This window comes from Ornithodoros turicata, chromosome 5 (genome assembly GCF_037126465.1).
Source record: "Ornithodoros turicata isolate Travis chromosome 5, ASM3712646v1, whole genome shotgun sequence".
NCBI classification, from domain to species: Eukaryota; Metazoa; Arthropoda; class Arachnida; order Ixodida; family Argasidae; genus Ornithodoros; species Ornithodoros turicata.
This window is the reverse complement of record NC_088205.1, coordinates 11926804-11947192: the sequence shown is the minus strand read 5'-3', so window position 1 is coordinate 11947192 and position 20389 is coordinate 11926804. Positions and strand designations below refer to the sequence as shown.

Below are 20389 nucleotides of genomic sequence, written 5' to 3'. Positions count from 1 at the left end.
AGAGCATCCCAGTGAAGGCAACTGATGGATGTTCGTGTGTTTTCTGTGGCGGGTAGTTCTCCTCGACTACCCTATTCCCGGAGCAAGAGGGAGGGACAGCACATCCCTCCCCCCCCCCGTACCCCAATATTTCACCTCTGTTTCCCCCTCGCCTCTTCCCCTTCCCTGTGTGCACCGTACCGCCAACCCCTAGCTGACTGACCGCACCTCTCCAAACATCGTCCATCCTCTGTACGGCGCATATATGTCACCACCTTAGTCTGCAGCGGCTAGGGCGTATACTACCTTGTCGTCATTTCTCAAGGTCATTGTCGTCATTTACGTCGTTTCTCGAGGGGATAGCGGCACCGGCGCTTCGGTTCTCTCCTCTCTTCGCATGGAAAAACGCATCACAAGCAGGGGCGGATCCGTCCCTTACTTTGTGCGTGTGTGTGTGGATGCTGTTTCTTTGTCGAAGCGCGTAACTGGGGACGGGAGAGTGGTAAAAACTAATGGTTAATCTACTATTTTGGAGGGGGGGGGTGATGCCGGTGGGGTGACTGCACAGGGAACTGTGCCGACATTTGTTTTGATGCGTCCGAGGAAAACCCAGCGAAAACACACCTAAACAGCACAGCAGGCGCCCGGATTCGAACCAGAGTCACTTCCCAGTCTTGGCGTAGAATGCCATCATTGTAGCCAGTAGGCCATGGGAGCTGGTCACGGGAGCTCCCTCGGTGGTTTTGGCGCCGCTCTTGAACACGTGATATCCAAGCAGCAGCCAATGGGTGCAGGTGTTAGGCTGCGACATGCTCTGCCTCCAGAAAAGTTGGAGGGTTAGCTCATAAATGCTGCCGCACATAAGACAAAACAAAACAATATTCTGTTCTATGGCTGATCCCACGGCGACGACGTAACATGTGCACCAGTTCCTCAACTCTCTTTTCAAGAACAACAGCCCCCTATTTACTTTGCCCTGCTCATAGACCCCGAGCCATCTGCGGACTGCCAAATGGTCGAAGGAAGATCCCAAGCATTTCCACAACGCCAAAATAAGGGGAGAAAAATCGATGTCGCCGCCTGGATTTTCGCGCTGCTCTGCTGCACGTCAGCAAGGTGGACCGTGTTTGATGTAAGGAGAACCATTGCAGGAATGGATGCGCAGCAAAGACACCCAGTGATGCGTACGATGACTGAGTAAAACAGTAGGCTAAAGTAAGCACCTCCCACTAATTGGCAGAGTGTGACACATTCTACAGGCATCACTGAAAAGTTTTGGGACAATATACTTTAATTATTAGACAGGTCATCTAATGAATTCCGTCAGCTCACCTTCGATTGCGTTCGTATACAAGACGAAACTGAGTATCTACGCAATGATTGGCAAACGGGAAGAACACATCACGCTACAACAGGAGGAATCGGGTCAGCAAGATAGCCGCCTTCGTTATCTGCGAGAGAGGCATGCTGCCTTTTCGCTCCCTTGTGTTATTTCGGTGTACATCACGTGAAATATAATCTATAAAAGCTGTTCCTATCAATAAACCACCAGTTGAGAGTTAGCAGTCTTCCTCATCACTACCTTGCTCGTCCTAACCATCTTGTTGTCGTCTCATCTGATGCAGATATTACTTAAGTTTTATGTTTATGTTTATTCCGTCATTATAGGGTAAGGTGCGGTAAGATGAGACAAGGGGCAAGACGCGACATTTCTTGCTCGTCGCCGTCTGCCTCGGAGACCCGTTGCTCCATGAGCTTGAAACTTTACTCATGGGTGGCTCTACATGTCCGCTCCATTGCACGTGAGAATTATCCGGATTGGTATATGCGTTGAAAAGAATAAAAACCGCTCACTTCTTCCTGGAATGTAAGGACCCGCCAAAAAGGCACGATTTTCTGTAGTCCTTTTTCTTGTCATCTGTGCATAACGTTTCAAAGGCTTATTCTGTTAATGGAAGTTAACATCCTCTTTCTTTATTCATTCATTTAGATATATGCAAATTATGGACACTCTTGGTTACCCGGTGTTGAACAGCAAAAATTAATGGATCCGATGATGTGCGCGGGTCAAGACACGACAATTTAATGTAATTTAAATTTAATGCAATTTAAAGTTAATGTACTTTAGAAACGGATAAGTCAACTATTAGGTGGTTTCATGCTTGTTCCTCGGAGATTTCTTTTTTGCATATTGCCTAGGATTTTCTAGCATATTTTCCTGTTTCCTAGGATATTTCCAGCAAAGGAGAAGTGCACGCAAAAGCGAGCGACCAGCGACATATCAGACTGGCGGTGCCTTGTTTGCAAAGGACGGTGGAGCAACAGAGCACCGGGTTCTGTGTGGTTTTATTGCACATCACGTGAGCGGTGGGCTCCGGGGGGCTGTGTAGGGGCCCACGGGCTTTACTTTGTCTGCTTGGATTGCACAAACTAATTTGTATAGTTCATTACCACGGCGTGTAACATCTTGCCCCAAGGGTTGGGGCAAGATAAGACAATCTTCATTTTTTAATTTCTTGTTCTGTGTTTATTTTAGACCGGCTACGTCCCGTCTGCATTTGCAGGTCAGAAGGTGTATACCCCTGAGAATGTCTCTATGGCTAGTTTTACTTTTTCTTTTTTTTTTTCAAAAACACAAAAAATTGAAATTTCACGGTCAATTGCAAATTTCTGTCTCATCTTTCCCCACCTTACCACACACACAACATGTTTACATGTTTACGACATCCACGTGTAACGGACTCTGACGAAATGGCAAAGGTTGAAGATGAAGTGTCCCTGGTCGACGATCCATCCGTGTATACAGCTGTACCGTTGCAATATTGAGCCTCGATGAAGTCAAGGGTAAGTTGCCTAAGGAGAAGATCAGGATAGCTCTTTCTGTTGTTCTTGAGGCAGGGTACGGAGACAGTGACAAGGGGCGATGGCAACGTCAATGGAGGCACTTTTGGTGCCGTCGAGTCGACTATGAATCGAGTTGACTATGAGCTCTGAATGATGTTATAGAAGCATAAACTGTCGCGTTCCGTCTAGCGTGAAGACAAAACGTCGCACCGGCGCAACGGCAGTCAGCGCGAACAATCAGCATTAATTGAAACATACTGTTGTCGTGTGGATAAGCATGAACTGAAACACGACAGACATGCTCCACTGATCCCACGCCTTTCCAATTTGCCCAAGAGCACTGATCAAGTATAAGTCAAGAACTGCAGAGCATAACAGCTCTGAGGATGAAGCGAGCCATGAGAAGGGCTTATTGAAATGCGGCTTTCGAAAGTTCACAACGCATTTGGATCGAGAGCGGAAAAATCCACTTGCGTGTTGGTATGCTCTCACAACAGCCGTGTCTTTTGTGGTCTCCGAAGAAGGCTTATATAGTGTGGGCGACAAAAGGACCAGATGGTTGCATTTTTGGATAACAATAACAACAACTTTATTGGCATGGTGATAATTGGGGTACTTCAACCCGGCACGTGATACTCTACCCCATTGCGTGCGGTAGTTTGGTGGAAAAAAAAAATAGTGGCGATTTTGCGATAAATGCAAGAGAAATGCGTTCCATTAAGCACCTTTTCCGGTCGATACTGGACTTCCGGGTACCCATTTCACGTTTAAACCAAGCTTCCGGTTGTTCACTTCCGGTCTAACCTGACTTCCAGTTGTCCACTTCCCGTTTATACTTGACTGCCGGTTCGACACTTTCAATTACAAAATTTAATTAATCTTTAATTAGCCTCAATTACTTTCAATTACCCTGTAATTATCGAAGGTAATCTTGAATTTCATTTTAATTTCCTTTTAATTACGTTTGCTTGCTTTAATTACTCTCAATTTTTTAATTGACTTAATTACCTTTGATTACCCCTGGTAACGCGTGGTTACCTTCAGTAATCTTTGATCTTTAATTTCATTTAATCTTTCTCTTGATAACATATATCTTACATTCATTACCTTTAAACTCAAGTTTCTTGCTTTAATTACATGTGATTACTCTTACATCTTACTTTTAATTGCCTCCAACTGCTTCAATTTCATATCATTTACCTACCAGCTCCCGTGGCATAGTGGTTGGGAAATGGCCGCTTTCCACGCCGAGACTGGGAGGTGACGCGGGTTCAAATCCCCCAGTCGGCACAGTTCCCCTTGAAGTCGGCCCAGGTCACGTACTAACCCCCATGTCCTCCACTCCTTCCTGCTGTCCTCTCTCCATCTGTCCACATATCTACGCCGCTCATAGCTACAGTTGCTTTGCGGTGCTAACATGGAACTTAAAAAAAAGAAAAAATATAATTTACTTTTACTTACAATCATCCTCATATCTCCCCTTTACATCTCCCCTTATACTTCGGCCTCGGAAGGCCTCACCATCTCTCTCACACACACAAATACATACAGCTTTTTCCACTTTGGCACTCATAATGCTTACGCGTTAATATAATGATGGGCCTCACCAGGGAGCACCCAGTGAAGTCTCACGTTGTCCAAAAAAGGTTAGTAGTGTCTTTTAGGGCAGAGCTTTGGTGGGCTGGATTCGACCATGAACCAAGTAATTCTGACGTAGTGAGAGAGAGCGAGAGAGAGAGCGTCAAGCTGTGGACAGTGGAGAAGCGCGTGGCCTATTTTCCAAGTCGCGGTGGTGAAGGGTCAGCTTGTCGCAAGTGGTAACGGCACGTTGAGTGGCTTCCGATGAATTAAGGCAACATCCTGAGGAGTGGTATTTCGGGTATGTCCTGAGAGTGAGGGTTGGATCAACCCTTACAAAGCAGAGCTAAGCATAAAGGCTCATTCTCTTCATGTGGAAGTTGGCGCGGAACATGAGAAGCCAATCAACCTATTCATAGCGTTAAGTGCCATAGTGTGGCGTCATCCACGCCCCATCAAAGTCTAGCTTCACATCCACGAATACATACGAATGGAAGGAGCATGCTGTTCCCACGCCTCGCTTTCGATTGCATAACGACTGGAATCCATTTCAAGCGCAGTAGGATGTATCATAGACATTACGTTTACTTCAGTGAACTGTACGCATAAATTGTGAAGGTTCGCATTTTTCATTTGATCGACCCTCATTTCTCCCAGGCTGTAGTACAGGACGTGGATTTCGCATTTTGAGAGAGAAGTCCATAGAATCACGATATCAATCCGAGTGGGAATTCGTCGACAAGTTTTACTGACAACAGCAGTACGTTGATGTCCTGGTTTACGCTCTTCGCTGTGTCCGTAAAAAGGCTCTACTTTATTTGTGCCATAAACATCGACATCACCGTGACCCTCAAACGTTATACGAGCACGTAGGGCTCCAGCGAAAAACAACGCAGTTTGTGACCTACCTGTTAAAAAGAGACGTCAGATTTTATCTCCATTGTTTGAAGGGATATGTCTTCATCGCGACAGTTTTAGTGCTACCAGTGTCACTTAACTGCTTGTCGTTCTTTATTGCCAAATCCGGTTTATTATGGCCCCTTTTGGCTTTCTGAGTTCAGTTGAGTCAGTGTGGACAGGTTGATTTTTACCGGTAGTAATATCGACAGGGAGACGTCAATAATGAAATAGCGTCGTCAACGGTGCAACGATGATGAATATAAATCAATGCAGCTTTCTGTTTAATACGCCCAGCTTTCGTGTAGATGACTACATTTCTTAAGGCGCAAACGGGAACTTACACCTAAAGAAATGTAGTCTCCTATATAAGAGCTTGCGCATATTAAGCAGAGAGCTTTATTGTTTTGAGTTGAGTTTCGTTGATAAGAAAAGAAAAAAAATGGAGAAATAGGCACTCATTACGAGAGCCGGCTACTCCAGATCACTTCGGAAAACAAGACTTCCTTTATTGTTTTACATTCATTGATTGTAGTAGTGATACCGGCGGAGATAATGCAATAACGCAGGACAGGCGCCAGCTTACATTTCTTTGAAGATAAATTTATTTTAAAAAAAAACTTTTGTTGGTAGTATCGATTACTGACGAATATCTTCTCACTGACAAGACGTGAATAGAGAATGGTGCAGGTACAGAGGGCCATTATTACAATAATTATGTATTCGCGTCCATCGTCGTTATGTAAATTTTATTGAATAATATCGCGCACGTTTGCGTAAACTGTCTGAATGGTAGCGCTGTAGCACACTCCTTCCTTTTCCCTTTCTTTTCCTCTTTGTCTTTTCCTTTTCTTTTCCTCTTTGTCTTTTCCTTTTCTTTTCTTCTGTGTCTCTTCCTTCTCTTCTCTTCTTTATCTTCCCCTTTACTTTTCTTTTTTCCTTTTCCTTTCTTTTCTTCTTTGTCCTTTCATTTTATTTTCTTCTCTTCTACTTTTTCTTCTCCTCTTTTTCTTCCCCCATTTACCATTTTTTTTTGGAATAGCGAGCCGACCTCCGTCTGACTGACCTTTCCTTTCCTTTGTTTTTTTTCTTAATAAACATATTCCCCCCATACTTGTACACGTCACTCGAAAATGTAATTGATTACCGTTACTATTACTCTGGTGGTAAAAATAATTTTTTACCGTTACAAATTACTCGGCCCAAAAGTGTAAGAAAGTAACGGCTAAAAAGTAACGCGTTACATTGACAGTTACTTTGTATGCTAATAAGTCACATGGCTAATTAAAATTCGTGAAGTTAGACATACCTTGACCCGCTTTGCGAGATTGGAGTTCGTCGCCTTTGAACAGGATAGGAGCTCTTGTTTATGTAAACAAATTATGCATTTAAACAACACCACATTGTTTTCGTCTTTTCTTTCCATCCCTATAAACATTTCTGAAAGACTGAAGCCATCTCGATAAATTCGGAGTGCTATAGTTGACATGGCAGTGTCGAAAAGGAGGGGGGGGGGGAGGGAGATATGTTTAGTGAAAAGAAAAAAAAAGCGAGGAAAGGTTAGTCAGGCATAGGCCGACTTGCTATTCCTTCCATAAAAAGGAAACGAAAAAAAGAAAAGAAACACGCACACACACACACAAAAGGGCCTTAGAGGCTGGTCGAAAGGCCGGTGGCACGGAGAAAGCTCAAGAGGGTAGTCGTAACTGCCCGTAACTGTTGGCGTAACTGTTGTGCAGGACCGGGCCGAGCGGGGTGGCCAAAGTGTCGTTAGGGTAGCCGAGTGGTCGCAAGTGGCGTTGGAGGATGAGTCTTTGTGAGAGGTACCGGTTGCAGGATAGGAGGCAGTGCTCGATGTCGGCTTTCACACAACAAGTTGCGCAATTGGGGGAGTTCGTCTGGCGCATTTTATACAGGAGTGAGGGTGTCCGTGCAACGTTCATTCGAAGACGGTAGAGGAGTGATTTTTCAGCTCTATTGCAACGGCAGGTTATAGTAAAGTCCTGCAGGGGGTGAATGAGACGTACGAAATGATATGTGGTAGAGCCCTCTCTGAACTGCCGGGTACGGACAGAGGAAGGACAATCGCAACCATGAACAGAGAGTTCTGAAAAACCTCTCTGTGCATCTCCTTCTAAGGCGTTGACCCTTGAGGTCTTCAAAATAGAAGCGTTGAGCCTGGCTACATTCTAACTTGGAAATTCCAGGTGACTCACTATGAGAAGCTTGACTTACTGTACGTTGCGGTTGCGGTAGGAAGAGATTAAGGTGTCCACATGCACTCAAAATGCATGTGCGGAACCATATAACAATGTCCCCCACTTATGGTATAGAGGAATGCAAAGGAGATAGGAATGGCTGTGATGGAGCCCGTAGGTTGGTTTTGTCTATGAATAAAGCTTAGTCGAAAAGTAATCAATTGCTCGGTAATCGACTACCCAAAATTGTAACCGGATTACTTCAAAAATTGCTTACGCAGAAAAATCTATTACTCGAAAAAGTAATTGATTACTAGTAACGCGAGTAATGCGTTACATACAAGTCTGCATCAATCTGTCACTGCCAGTCAAAATCACTCTTATGTAGCGTAACGTTCGCTCTTCTTTTTCCCAGGGGGGTGTAACTTGTCTCATGTCAAACAGTAGCACCGGCCTCGGTGGCTCAGTCGGTAGCGTGTTCGCCTTCTGATCCCGAGATCGCGGGTTCGAACCCGGCCGAGGACGCCAACAACTTGGTGGCAGGGTACAAGTTGCTTAGACACGCCATCTTCCGCGAGGGATGTTAAATACGGGGTGCCGTGTGATGAGCTTTCATTGCACGTTAAAGAACCCTCAGGTGGGCAAAAGCAATCCACAGACCGACCGCTGTGGCGTCGCTCATGATCTCAGTTGTCTCGCGACGTAAACACCCAATTATTATTATTATCAAACAGTAGCGCATACGAAGAGGGGGAGGGGAATATATGCTTATTTCTAAAGAAAAGGAGGGAAAGGTTAGCCTGAGCTACGGCGGAATGCTATTCTCAGCAAAAAAGAAAAAAAGAAAGGAAAAGGCGAATAGTTACAAAATCAAATGGAATACGAAGCGAATAGCTGTGTAATCGGACCGAGTATACGTACGTGCAGCACGTATGCGGATATAAACGGCTATATGTTCATGCGGATCTGAATATAAAGTAGCACTCCCTTTGTTATATGCCCACTCTTGTGCCACTTTCGGCCTTACGTCTGTAACTTCGGAACTTCTTGAACACATTCTGTTTGGAAGAAACACCGATTCGATTTGAAATTCGACTCTAGAATTCCGTATTATATCGGGAAATCCGATTGAATACAGAGTTATTGGCTTCGGTATTCAAAACTGCGGTATAGGAGGTATAGGCGGTATTCGTTAGGCAAGCAAAAATAACGCTGGCTTGATGAAGTAAGCTTTGTTCTGAAAGTGCAAACTTAGGCTACTTTAACATAGCAAGTCTTTAACATAAAGGACAACGGTGAAGCAGGCGGACGGGCGTCAGGTGATGTATTCAATATCATGTCTTATATATATATATATATATATATATATATATATATATATATATACAGGGTGTCCCACCGAAAAAGGGCCAGGGGTTAAAGAAAAAGCGGAGTGCTCTACACAAATAAAACCAACTGTACGTGCTTGGGAGTTGTGTGGTCTTTCCAAAAATATTTTTTGCATCACCCCTTGTCAATTAATTAGCGGTAATTAATTTTCTAACTTTTAGTTATCGGTGTTAGCTCTCAGATGTCAATGAGGAAGTTGTAGTACATGTCGAAAAAGACACAACTGAAGTGGTTCGAGGTCGCTATGGCTTGTGGTTTTGTTTTTTTCCCGGATTTAAAAGTTGGTTTCAGATGCCGGGCAGACAGCAGATCGCTGCCCACAATCCGGCACCCGCGCGCGACAATTTCAGCGCCTTCCGGCGTACTTTGACCTTGAGGTTAGCGCTTGGAGACCATCCTTGCGCCACGTCACACAAGAGGAAGATATTTCACCTGTTTCACGGCACACCTACCAGAGTGCATTGCAATCGTCGCGCGCGGGCACCGAATTATGGGGAGCGCTCTGTAGTGCGCGCGGCTTCTGAAACCAATTTTTCCAAACCTCGAACCACTTCAGTTGCGTCTCTTTCGACGTATACTACAACTTCCTCATTGACGTCTGAAAGCTATAACCGATAATTAAAAAGTTAGAAAATTAATTACCGCTAATTAATTGACAAGGGACGATGAAAGATATATTTTTGGATAGACCACACAACTGCCACACACGTACAGTTGGTTCTGACGAAGTTCTACCACGTCGTTGCCGCACTTTCCCCTACTGATGCTTCCGAGGTGCGCGACTTGGTTGCCTCCCCACCGACACAATCACCATATGACGTGCTCAAGACTGAATTAATTCGCAGGACGTCTATGTCGGAGCAAAAGCGATTCCAGCGCCTGCTGACCCAAGAAGAACTCGGAGATCGCGCGCCTTCTCAGCTCTTACGGCGTATGCGCCAACTGCTCGGCGACCGTCCCGACAGCGCCGTAATCGACGATTCCCTGCTCCGCCAACTCTTCCTCCAGCGGTTGCCGGCCAATGTCTGCATGGTTTTAGCCGCTGCTGGCACCATGAGCCTGAACGACCTGGCCAACCTTGCCGACAAGATCATGGAAATGGCACCACCGCAGATCGCAGCTGTGGCCTCGCACCCCCCTTCTCCGCCTACGGCTACTGGTTCCAGCTCGCCGCAAGCAGTGGACCTTTCTCAGCTCGTGGAACAGATCTCCAACCTGCAGCTGGAGGTTGCAGCCCTCCGCCACTGCAGTCCTTCTCCGTCTTCACGCCGATCCCGCTTCGCGCATCGACGTTCCCCATCTCCAGCTGGAATTTGCTGGTATCATCGCCGTTTCCGCACCAAGGCTCGCAACTGTACACCACCATGCACCTTCCAGGGAAACTCCCGAGCCAGTCACTAGATATGGCGGCTGGTGACTCTGGCACTCGTCCATCCCGCCTCTTCTTTGTTCTTGACAACAATTCCGGACTAAAGTTTCTTGTTGACACCGGCGCTGACGTCAGTGTGCTTCCGTCCTCTCTTTTTCGTTCACCACGCAAGCCAACGTCCCGCACCCTGCAAGCTGTTAATTCCACGCCGATTGCGACGTACGGAGAGCATTCCTTCACTCTCGACTTGGGCCTCCGCCGCTCCTTCGCATGGATTTTCCTTGTGGCTGACTTGCAGTACCCTATTCTGGGAGCAGATTTTCTGAGCCATTTCGGTCTCATGGTGAACATGAAAAAACGCTTGCTCTGGGATGCAGAAACCCGGTTTCGCGGGCAGACCCAGACCGTTCATTCCGCAGGTTTTCCGTCGCCTTGTCTTTGATAGCGTGCATGCCCTAGCCCACCCTGGTATCCGCGCCACGCAGAAGCTGCTCACCACCCGCTTTATATGGCCATCGATGAACGCCGACGTTCGGGCATGGACCCGCGCTTGCCTCGTCTGCCAACGTGTGAAAGTCAACCGGCACAACAAGGCACCTTTAGCAGCATTCCCGCTCCCTGACGCCCGATTTTCGCACGTGCACATCGATCTCGTGGGCCCGCTTCCCCCGTCGCATGGTCATTCATACCTGTTAACATGCGTTGACAGATTTACGAGGTGGCCAGAAGCAATTCCCATCGCCGATTCCACCGCCGAGACCGTTGCCGAAGCCTTTTTGCACGGCTGGATAGCCCGTTTTGGTGTGCCTGCTACCCTTACCACAGATCGCGGCCGCCAGTTTGAAGCCAGGCATTTCACCCAGCTGGAAGTTTCTTCAGATTCGAACAAGTCTGACACACAGCATGACGATCGTACCGCCCCCTCAGCCATATCTCGATCTTTCCCACTGCGCCCAGCTTCAAGCAAGCACGTATCGTGGGATCTGCACCGCACTATCCAGCCTGCAGCTTCAGCATCATCTTTCTCCAGGGGAGGGAGGATGATGTAGCAGCAATAGCTGCACCAACATCGCCTTTGGCCACATGACCCTGTTTGTGCCCTGCCATCTCGCGCTCACGAGACGCGAGCTAGTTACTTCTTCTTCTACTCGAGCGACCGGCCCGAACGGTCAATAAAATAGTTTGGTCCGACTTGACGCCTTTTGTCTCCTGGCCTCACTCAACACGCGACAGTTCCATTTGTGTAGAGCACTCCGTTTTTTCTTTCGCCCCTGGCCCCTTTTCGGCGGGACACCAGGTATATATTAAAACTCAACGGTGAAGCATTTTCGCTCAGTTTGAAAGGGACGCCCCTTTCTGGTCTTTATTTTGAAGTCTACAGGATACGCTAAGTTAAGTAGGTTTACTTTAGAGAAAGCGATAGATGTTTTACGTAATGCTTTCTCTAAACTAACTCTGCTTGGTTACCAATTTTAACCGATTTTCTTTTTTTAGATTCCGTGTTGGCTCCGCGAAGCAGCTGCGGCCATAAGCGGCGTACAGATGTGAACAGATGGAGAGAGGACAGTAGGAGGGAGTGGGGGGACAGAGGGGTTAGGATACGTCCTGGGCCGACTTCAAGGGGAACTGTGGCGACATTCGTCTGGAAAGTCTGCCGGAAAACCCGGGGAAAACCCCAGACAGCACAGCCGGTGCGGCGATTCGAACCCACGTCACCTCCAGGCCTCAGCGTGGAAAGCGGCCATTTCCCAACCACTATGCCACGGAAGCTGGTTGGGAAATTATATGTAATTGAAGTAGCTGAAGGTAATTAAAAGTAAGTGCCAAGATTAATGGAAGGTAATCAAAGCAAGAAAGCTGAGTTTAAAGGTAATGAATGTGAGATATATGTTATCAAGACAATTAAATGAGATTAAAGCTATAAGATTACTGAAGATAACTGCAGTTTACCACGGGTAATTAAAGGGAATTGCCGTCAATTAAAGAAAAATTGAGAGTAATTAAAGCAAGTAACCGTAATTAAGGGGAATTAAATGAAATTCAATGTTACCTTCGGTAATTAAAGGGTAATTGAAATTAATTGAGGCTCATTAAAGGTTAATTAAATTGACTTACATTTTGTAATTGAAAATGTCGAACCGGGTTTTAGAGACGCAATTCGTTCGTAAGACCCGTATGCGTAAGAGTTACGCACATTATATCTTAATATTCTTTACATTAATATGATAAATCGGTTCGTGACTTTACGCCGCGAGACAACTATGATCATGAGCGACGCTGCAGTGGCCGGTCCGTGGATTAACGTTGTCCACCTGAGGATTCTTCAGCGTGCACCGAGATCCCAGCCCACGGCACACCGTATTTAACGTCCATCGCGGAAGGTGGCCTACCTGCGCAGCTTGTACCCTGCCGCCAAGTTGCTGGCGGCCTCGGCCGGGATCGAACCCGCTACCTTGGCATCACTAGGCTGACACGCTACCAATTGATACGCCGTACACCTCTGTACCAGTGTACACAATGAATGGCAATGCACTCAACGCATGAGTGCACACACGCGTGAACGCTAATCGTTAGAATGTCTTCCTCACCTAACGACATTTTAATGAGCTCAGACGAGGGCCTCTGATCGTAAATAAAGCTTCGTCAGTGAAAACGCTTTAACAGTGTGATGGTCCGCCTTGAATCGATTCCCTCCCTGTTTCGTTCATATCTCCATAATTCCTATAAAGGAGCACTGAAGTGACCCCCCCCCCCCCAAATATTTTTTTTTGCTTTCTTTTCCGCTGCTGCGTATTCTGCAACGGATAAAATGATCTCCCGCGAAAGAACGATGAGCGCAGGTGACCTACAGAGCACGCGTAAGACTGTTCCGCACACCTTTAAAAAGTTGCTCTTCTCGTGCAAAGAGCGCATCGGTTAACAAGAAGACGTCGGGACGTAGCGTGGGCTCCGGCACGTGACCTGTGACGACCTGCACCCCTACGTCATCGATTACGTTTCGCCACCGTGCAAAGCATTCCGGTGGGCACCTATCAATCTTATCAGCCTTTTCGGCCTATCACGAAACGCGTTTTTCCCGCTTCTGGCCCACCACAGCAAAACATAACCTCGAACCAGTCTTATCGTGACGTGTCGTGTTTGTAAACAGAGGGTGGTCTATAGACGACCCTGTGTTTACAAACACTTGACATCACGAAAAGACCGGTTCGATGTTATATTTTGCTGTGGTGAGCACGAAGCGGAAAAAATTCGTCGCCTGATATAGGCTGATAAAGCTGATAGTGCCCACCGCAGCATGCCTTGCGCGGTGGCGTTACGTAATCGATGACGTAGGTGCTCAGGTCGTCTATAATAAGCGGCGCGTGAGCTGAGAAGGAAAAACGAAGAAAAAAGGCACCAAGCCGTTTCTACGCCACGCGAGGATCGTGTTTGCCGTCCGCGGCTGCTTTCTGGGATTGTTTTTGGAAATTCGATGGCGCAGTGACAATACACCGCAAAGCGAAAATATAAACATTTCCAGCTTCAAGATGGGGCAGGGTTTCGAGCCATGTTAAATGTCACTTCATTGCTTCTTTAATGCGTCCTGGACAGATGACCAGCTGTCCAGCGTCTGGAAGAGAGCGCAACGAGCCCGTAGTGGGTCCCGTATGTTTTAGCATTTGGCTAGATGAACTGCTAGGACGCATGCATTGTTGGACCTAGCGGCGCTACTTGTAGCGCCACCACTGTAACGTTGTTGCGGATCAATCATCAATTATATACAGAAGGACAAACACGTTCCATTGGAGCCAGCACTCTATTCGCTACGTGCTTTTCAGTAGCGAAGTAGCGACCCTTATGCATTTTAAACAGCTAGCGCAAAATGTAATTTCGCTACGAGTTCACGTAGTCGCGATTTTTTCCCCCCCGCTATACTTCATAAGATGCGAGACGTAGGAGAAAGAAACAGAAAAGGAGGCAGAGAAAGCTAGACACCGACAAAACTCAAAGTAAATTTTCCTCGTTATTTTTTGTATTTAATTGTCGTTTTCGCGATCCTCTTCGATTTCAATTATCATTCTCATAGAATGTATTTAAAAATAATATGCTCTTTTTTAATATCTTACAATAGATCGAATTGTATTATCGCGTTTATCCCGGTACTTCTTGCATTGCAAAACACAGCGGTAACTTATCCTGTATACCACTGGCAGTGATATTGAGTAATCTGCCATCTTCCAAGATATAGTAGACATCGAGCGCAGAAGCTACTTTGCTGGCTGTTCACTGAGCGAACAGTGCGCAGATTTTGTGTGTGTGCCTAGTTTGCCAGTGTTTAATGTAATCCTAGCTGCATATCAGAGCACAAAATGCACCGCAAGCGCGCCTGTCCAGGATCCCGCAGCCAGTATCACATCTATTCTGTAATATGTAATGCGTGAAAAGAAACGCTTGCTCAGCTGTGAATAAAACTTAGTTACGAAAGCAAAATAAAGAGGATACAAGTCCGATACAGGATCGCCCCTCGACTTTAGCCGTCTCATCTCATGTCAGTGCTGGTGCGGTGAAGTTGGGTGTTTGTCCCCAACTGGGCGCCCCTGCTTTTAGGTCGAACCTGGTATACATTTGCTACAGCTAAGAAAGCCATGAACGTCGAGTAGCAGGAACTAACTTTTTACGTTTTTTGCATAGATCTCCATGCGTGGGCCCTTTTTATATATCCCCCTCCCCTGGATGTAGAACAGTGCAGTAGGAGAAGACGACACGGACTTGTATATCTCTCATTATGGAAACACCCCCCTTGAAATATTCGTGCTTCCTTATGTGAGAGTTGATAACTTCCTGGCAAGTTTTCGAGGAGTTTCTTCGGCTAGGGCTGTAACTATTACTCGTCTAGAACCTAAATTACTAACGGCACCTCTCAGACTTTAACGACCGCGGCTAGGCCTTTTCGCTGCAACATAAGCATTGAAGAGTTGGAGATGGTTGTTCGTTATACGTCCAGACGCGAAACTTCCCACGTGCAAGTTCATTGGTCATCTTGCCGCCCTTTCATCTTGCCGCTCATCGCGCACTGATTGCGTGGAAGGCAAAAAGACTGCGACGCACCTAGCATTATGGTGATTCGCTGCTAAACTTTCACTTTCTAAGCTACTTTGTTGTGGTCGTTCCTAAAAGAGAACTTTCTCCCGAACTTGAGAGTTACCAGTTGCGTTGCTCATTTGAGAGAGAGGTTAATGCAATGGTAGTGCTGTGGTTGATGATGATGATGGAAAGGAGAAATATCGATCAATTAAGAGCAACGGCTTCATGAACCAGCATGTCTTCTTCCATCTTTTCCTTCCTTTTTTTTATACGCCACCTGTAATTAATGGGACGAAACGAGGTACCTTGTCATGTTTCATATCCAGCTTCCTCTCCCTCTAGATGTATTGTAACTATATTTAATGTGCCTTTTTTTACAAACAAACATTTTTCTTCTTCTTCGATTTCTATTTCCAGTGATACAAGAAAGCCCTAGCGACAATATACTACGTGGCATGGAGACAATGCAATAAATGAAAACCGTTAAAATTCGTAATATGTGTAATGTGGTGCCCTTATAGCTTTTTTTGTTCACTATGTACAGATTTTTTATAAAGCGCTATGAGTCATAGATGCCGTTTTTGCAGATCCGTTATACGGCTAGGCGCCCATCCTCTTCTCAACTTCGAGATCAGTAATTACCTTAAATTCATTAATTATCTATTTCATTACGGGATTTCCGGCAAAGGTGTAATGGCAGAAGGGGGACCATCCTCGTTGAAATCATTATATTTTTGTAAATAGCATTGAAAAGAGCATGTGCGTTGAAATATCGATCGCTGAATATTGTTATGGAAAGGAGTCTAAACCAAAACGGCGCGCCTCAGGAGCGCATGACCTTCGTCGTCATCGGTTTATCTGTACCCCGACAATTTGCTCTCCCCGACGAACTCCCGCACCCTCTACGCATCGCCACCCTTCATCCTCACCGGATCATCGGTCCAGTCTCCGGCGCCGCCTTGCTCATCTAGGCTACCGAGAGCTTCCCCCCCCCCCCCCCCTCGCGGTGCTACTTGGCCCTACTCAGCACGCTGAAGTCACGTCTACACTGACACGATTCCTTCGGGAACCTAAACTCCTGGGCATGCTCTCATATGTCCTATATGCGCAACGATTAGAGGAGGAGCTGTTTACTCGGTATTTTTTCATAATTTTCTGTGTCTTAGTTGCTTGTATCCTCTTTTGTATGCTTGATAGCTTTTTGGGAATAGCAAGCCTACACCGTGGCTAACCTTTCCCTTCTCTTTTTTCTTTTACTTCGCGTTAAACATATCTCCCCACCCTCCATCCGTCTTTGTTTTTGTTTTAGCTATAGTCGAGATGACGCCCACCTCTGTGCGGCCAACAAGAGCTAGCCGATCCTGCCATTACCCCCCCCCCCCCCCCAAAATCATCTCCAACGCTCCAAAGCAGAGCCATTTATAGGGAGAGTTTGGCATATTCTTTGATCTTTTGCAGCCTCATGGGAGGAGCTTATTTTGACGTCAGAGTCGTCGATGCGCCGCCCAAAAAGCCTGAATCCGAGCGGAATCCGCTTATCAGCCATCTAGTCCCCGCCATATTGATGCTGTCCGCCAGCTGGTCGACAGCTTCGTGGTCGCGTTGAATGTAATCTACAGGAATAACCGGCTTATGACCCACTGGCGCCAGTGATAAGAGGGGTTTTGTTGCCGAACTGAAAGAGTTCAAGGAGGAAAGGCTGTTGAAGCAAGAAGTACTGACGTGCCTTCTCTCCTTGGATTGTAAACAACGATCAGCATCAATATGGCGTCGGCGACCGGTTGACGACTGGATAACAATGAAGCACGGCGAGGGAGGTCGTTCAGCCGTGACGTTGCATGACGCGCTTTAAGTTAGGCTCCTCCTAATGGCCAAACGCTCTCTATAAACGGCTCTGCTACAAAGCACACTGCCGTCTGGCGTGGAATGAGCGCAGTCCTCCCCCCGCTTCTGATGCGCGCAGTTTCGTTTTTGGCTCATTTGCGTGGCAAAAATTCGTCGATCGATATTTCAACGCATTTGCTCGTTTAGGAATTTTTTAAAAGTACGAGGGGCGTTCAAGTCAAACCAAGACTTTTCATTTTTCGCAAAACTAAAATGAACTTAGAGGCGAGAAATTAGTTTTATTTTTCAACGTACTGTCCAGCTGCACTAATGCACTTGTCCCAGCGTTTCACGAGGGCTTGGATGCCAGCAACGTAGAAATCCTTACCGGCGCGTAGCAGCCATGATCGGACCGTATTCTTGACCTCGTCGTCACAGCTGAAGTGGCAGCCCTCAAGGAACGCCTTCTGTGGACCGCAGAGATCGAAATGGCTGGGGCCGAGGTCTGGACTGTAAGGGGGATGTGGCAGCAACTCCCAGCCAAGTTCCTGTGAGGTGCCTGTCGTGAGATGTGCGGTATGCGGGCATGCATTGTCCTATAGGAGGAGGACTCCTTTGGTGATGAGGCCCGGCTTTCCGAAACTGGAGGTGTTCATGAATGATAGTGTTCAACGTTCCCACAGAAAGGTCCGTCTTTCGAACCAGTTCGAGACATTTTATCCGTCGGTTCTTGAGGATCAGGCGCTCCACAAGTTGAATGTTCTCAGGAACTCTGACACTGGGCTCTCAGCCGTCCCGGCCGGGATCGTCCAGCCCTAATGTACGACCGTCTCGGAACCGTTTGTACCACTCAAACGCTTTGCTTCAGCTAAGTGTATCGTGGCCATACTGAGCCTGAAGTCTTCTGTGAATTTCAGATGACTTTACGCCTTCATTCACGAGAAACTTCACGACAATTCGCTGTTCGATGTGCGCGATCACCTCGTTGTCGGCCGTCTTGTCCAGCACGTGTCTTCTGTTTTGCACAAACTTTGGACCACCACGTGGAGAACGCGGAGGCCTGTCGCGTGTGAAAATGACGAAAAAGTATCGCGAGCCATTTGTACACTCAGGAGACAGAAAGTCCCGGTTTGACTTGAACACCCGTCGTAGAAACGCTTTCAACGAGCGTTGTACCCGATTTTGCGGTCTTACTTTTATCTGAAAGTCTCTAATTAAAGTGTTCATTAATTTTAGTAAATTGGTTATGCAGTTGTTACGTACACACTTCGAGAGAATGTCCACCTGTAAAAATAGTTGACTTGAGTTGATAAGAAAGGAAAAAAAAGTGGAGAAATGGCACTCATTACGAGAGCCGGCTACTCAGATCACTTAGGAAAACACAAATGGCTATCTACAACAGTATTTAGGCTGCTCCCATAGGTCTTTTATAAGCAGTCTCTAAAGAGTGAAGAGAAACACCGTGTAGATTTCACCAACCAGACATATTAAATAAAACGAATAATTTCCGGATTACGAATGCCTTGAAATTAGGAGTTCGGGTAATCGTCATTCCGGAAGTTATTACGAACCTGAAACGTTGTAAACACCGTGTGTAAATCGTGCCACCAACTACGCATAGCTCCCCGCTAATTTCGCTTGTGACACATGATGCGACCTTAGTACACGCTGACGTAAGGCACATGATAGCTAACATGCGGGTAGCTATGCATATGAAACAAAATGAATAACAGGTACAGATCAATGTTCCATTGGAGGAGGTCAAGCTTGTCTTTGATGGTGGTTACGTACTCCTACGCCACTTGTCACGAGCTGAAGTACAGCCAACGTTTTGTTACGTTAGCCCTTGTCTCGTTAGGTCTTGTCTTCGGGATGAAAGCTATATCTTCCTGCTGCTGTGCTTATACAACATTACGCGGAATGTGCACAGATCAAATTTATGTCTAGCAAGAGGTTTCTCTCGCGGCCAGACGACTCTCGTAATCGGACCGTTCTCCTCGAGCACTCGCGAAGAAAGTAAACATACTTTCGTACGACATCGTACATGGTGGTCTCCTCTTCCTTTTTATCCGCGACCTCTAAAGTGGCTACCCGGATGTGATTTCAACGCAACTACAGCCAGGCGCCCCCGGCATCTGCGTACCTGAGTTCTATGTTTTATACCGGCTGCTGATCGTCCTGGGTCGCCGGCGGAAGTCATCGTTGGCAGCGCCAACTCATTTCGCCTGCTATTATTCCGGTTCTTCGGACCAACAACAGCAACAACTTTATTACGAACCAACGTTATGTTCCCCACAAGCCTCGCAATTTGGAATCCGCAACATCACAATTCAAAGGACGAAATATCACTACGTCGTCTCGTCTCTCTCTCAGCTTCGGACATGGCAGAATAAAGTTCGCGACGTACTCTCACGCACACCTGACGAAAATTCACATGACATGCTAGTAAAAACTGCTCTCCTGTCAGAACTAAATCCGGATTGGATTGGCATGATGACCTGTCCGCTCTACTACTAAGCCTCGTGTACACCCTCAAGGTGGATCTCCAGAGCACTGCGGCAGACCTCGTCTACGGAACGCCTCTCAGCACCCGAGGAGATTTTCTGACTACGTCATCATCCATCCCACCAACCTTCTTCACCGCTTCCCAAGACACGATACACATACGATCATCTACACCCCTTGACGTCGAGCCCAACCCCGGTACTACAACCCACGAGACCTTGACACATCCACGCATGTTTTTGCCCATCGTGACTCCATTCGCAGTTCACTCCAGCGTCTCTACGATGGCCCACACCCTGTTCTCCACCAGGCCGAAAAAGAAAAGAAAGAAACTTTAATATTGACATCTAAGGTCGTCTCCATGAACCTGGTCGAACCTGCCCTACCCAAGGACACGAAAACAAAAAAGGAAAAAGAAAGAAAACCACCAACGGCACTCGGACTCATTCAGACTTCTACTCACTGACACGCACGGAACTGGAACGCGACCAATGCTCGGAGGCACGTCCACTGGGCTATACATGTGCCTACCCAAGTCTCTTTCTAAGAGGAGAGTCATCGGACCGTTCTTTTCGAGCACTCTGGAAGGAATATAGCTTTTCTCCCTGTGACATCGTATGGTCGGCTCTTTCTTCTTGTTGGCGGCCTCTAACCTCTCTCTTGAGAAGAGAAAAAAAGTTTTGTGGGCGTTCCTATGCTGTTCCATGAAATCTAGGTCCAAGATATCATGTTTGCAGGAATT

General features: G+C 46.7%; 2 protein-coding genes across 2 annotated transcripts in view; both read left to right on the top strand.

Annotated features, from left to right (window-relative positions):
- The window catches only part of LOC135395204 (uncharacterized), a 291788-nt gene extending 283430 nt beyond the window's left edge, over positions 1-8358 (top strand). Inside the window, exon 7 of the mRNA XM_064626444.1 lies at positions 8337-8358. Within this exon, the coding sequence (XP_064482514.1) occupies positions 8337-8358 (22 nt within the window). The remainder of the gene's footprint in view (positions 1-8336) is intronic.
- Positions 8359-9737: 1379 nt separating this feature from the next.
- On the top strand, positions 9738-10286 carry LOC135395203 (uncharacterized). The gene has a single exon (XM_064626443.1). The coding sequence runs from the start codon at positions 9738-9740 to the stop codon at positions 10284-10286; it is 549 nt and encodes a 182-aa protein (XP_064482513.1).
- Positions 10287-20389: the final 10103 nt, after the last annotated feature.

What these genes read in the sequence shown, in the direction of transcription:
- LOC135395203 (XM_064626443.1), top strand. Translation starts at nt 9,738, where the DNA reads ATGTCGGAGCAAAAGCGATTCCAGCGCCTGCTGACCCAAGAAGAACTC.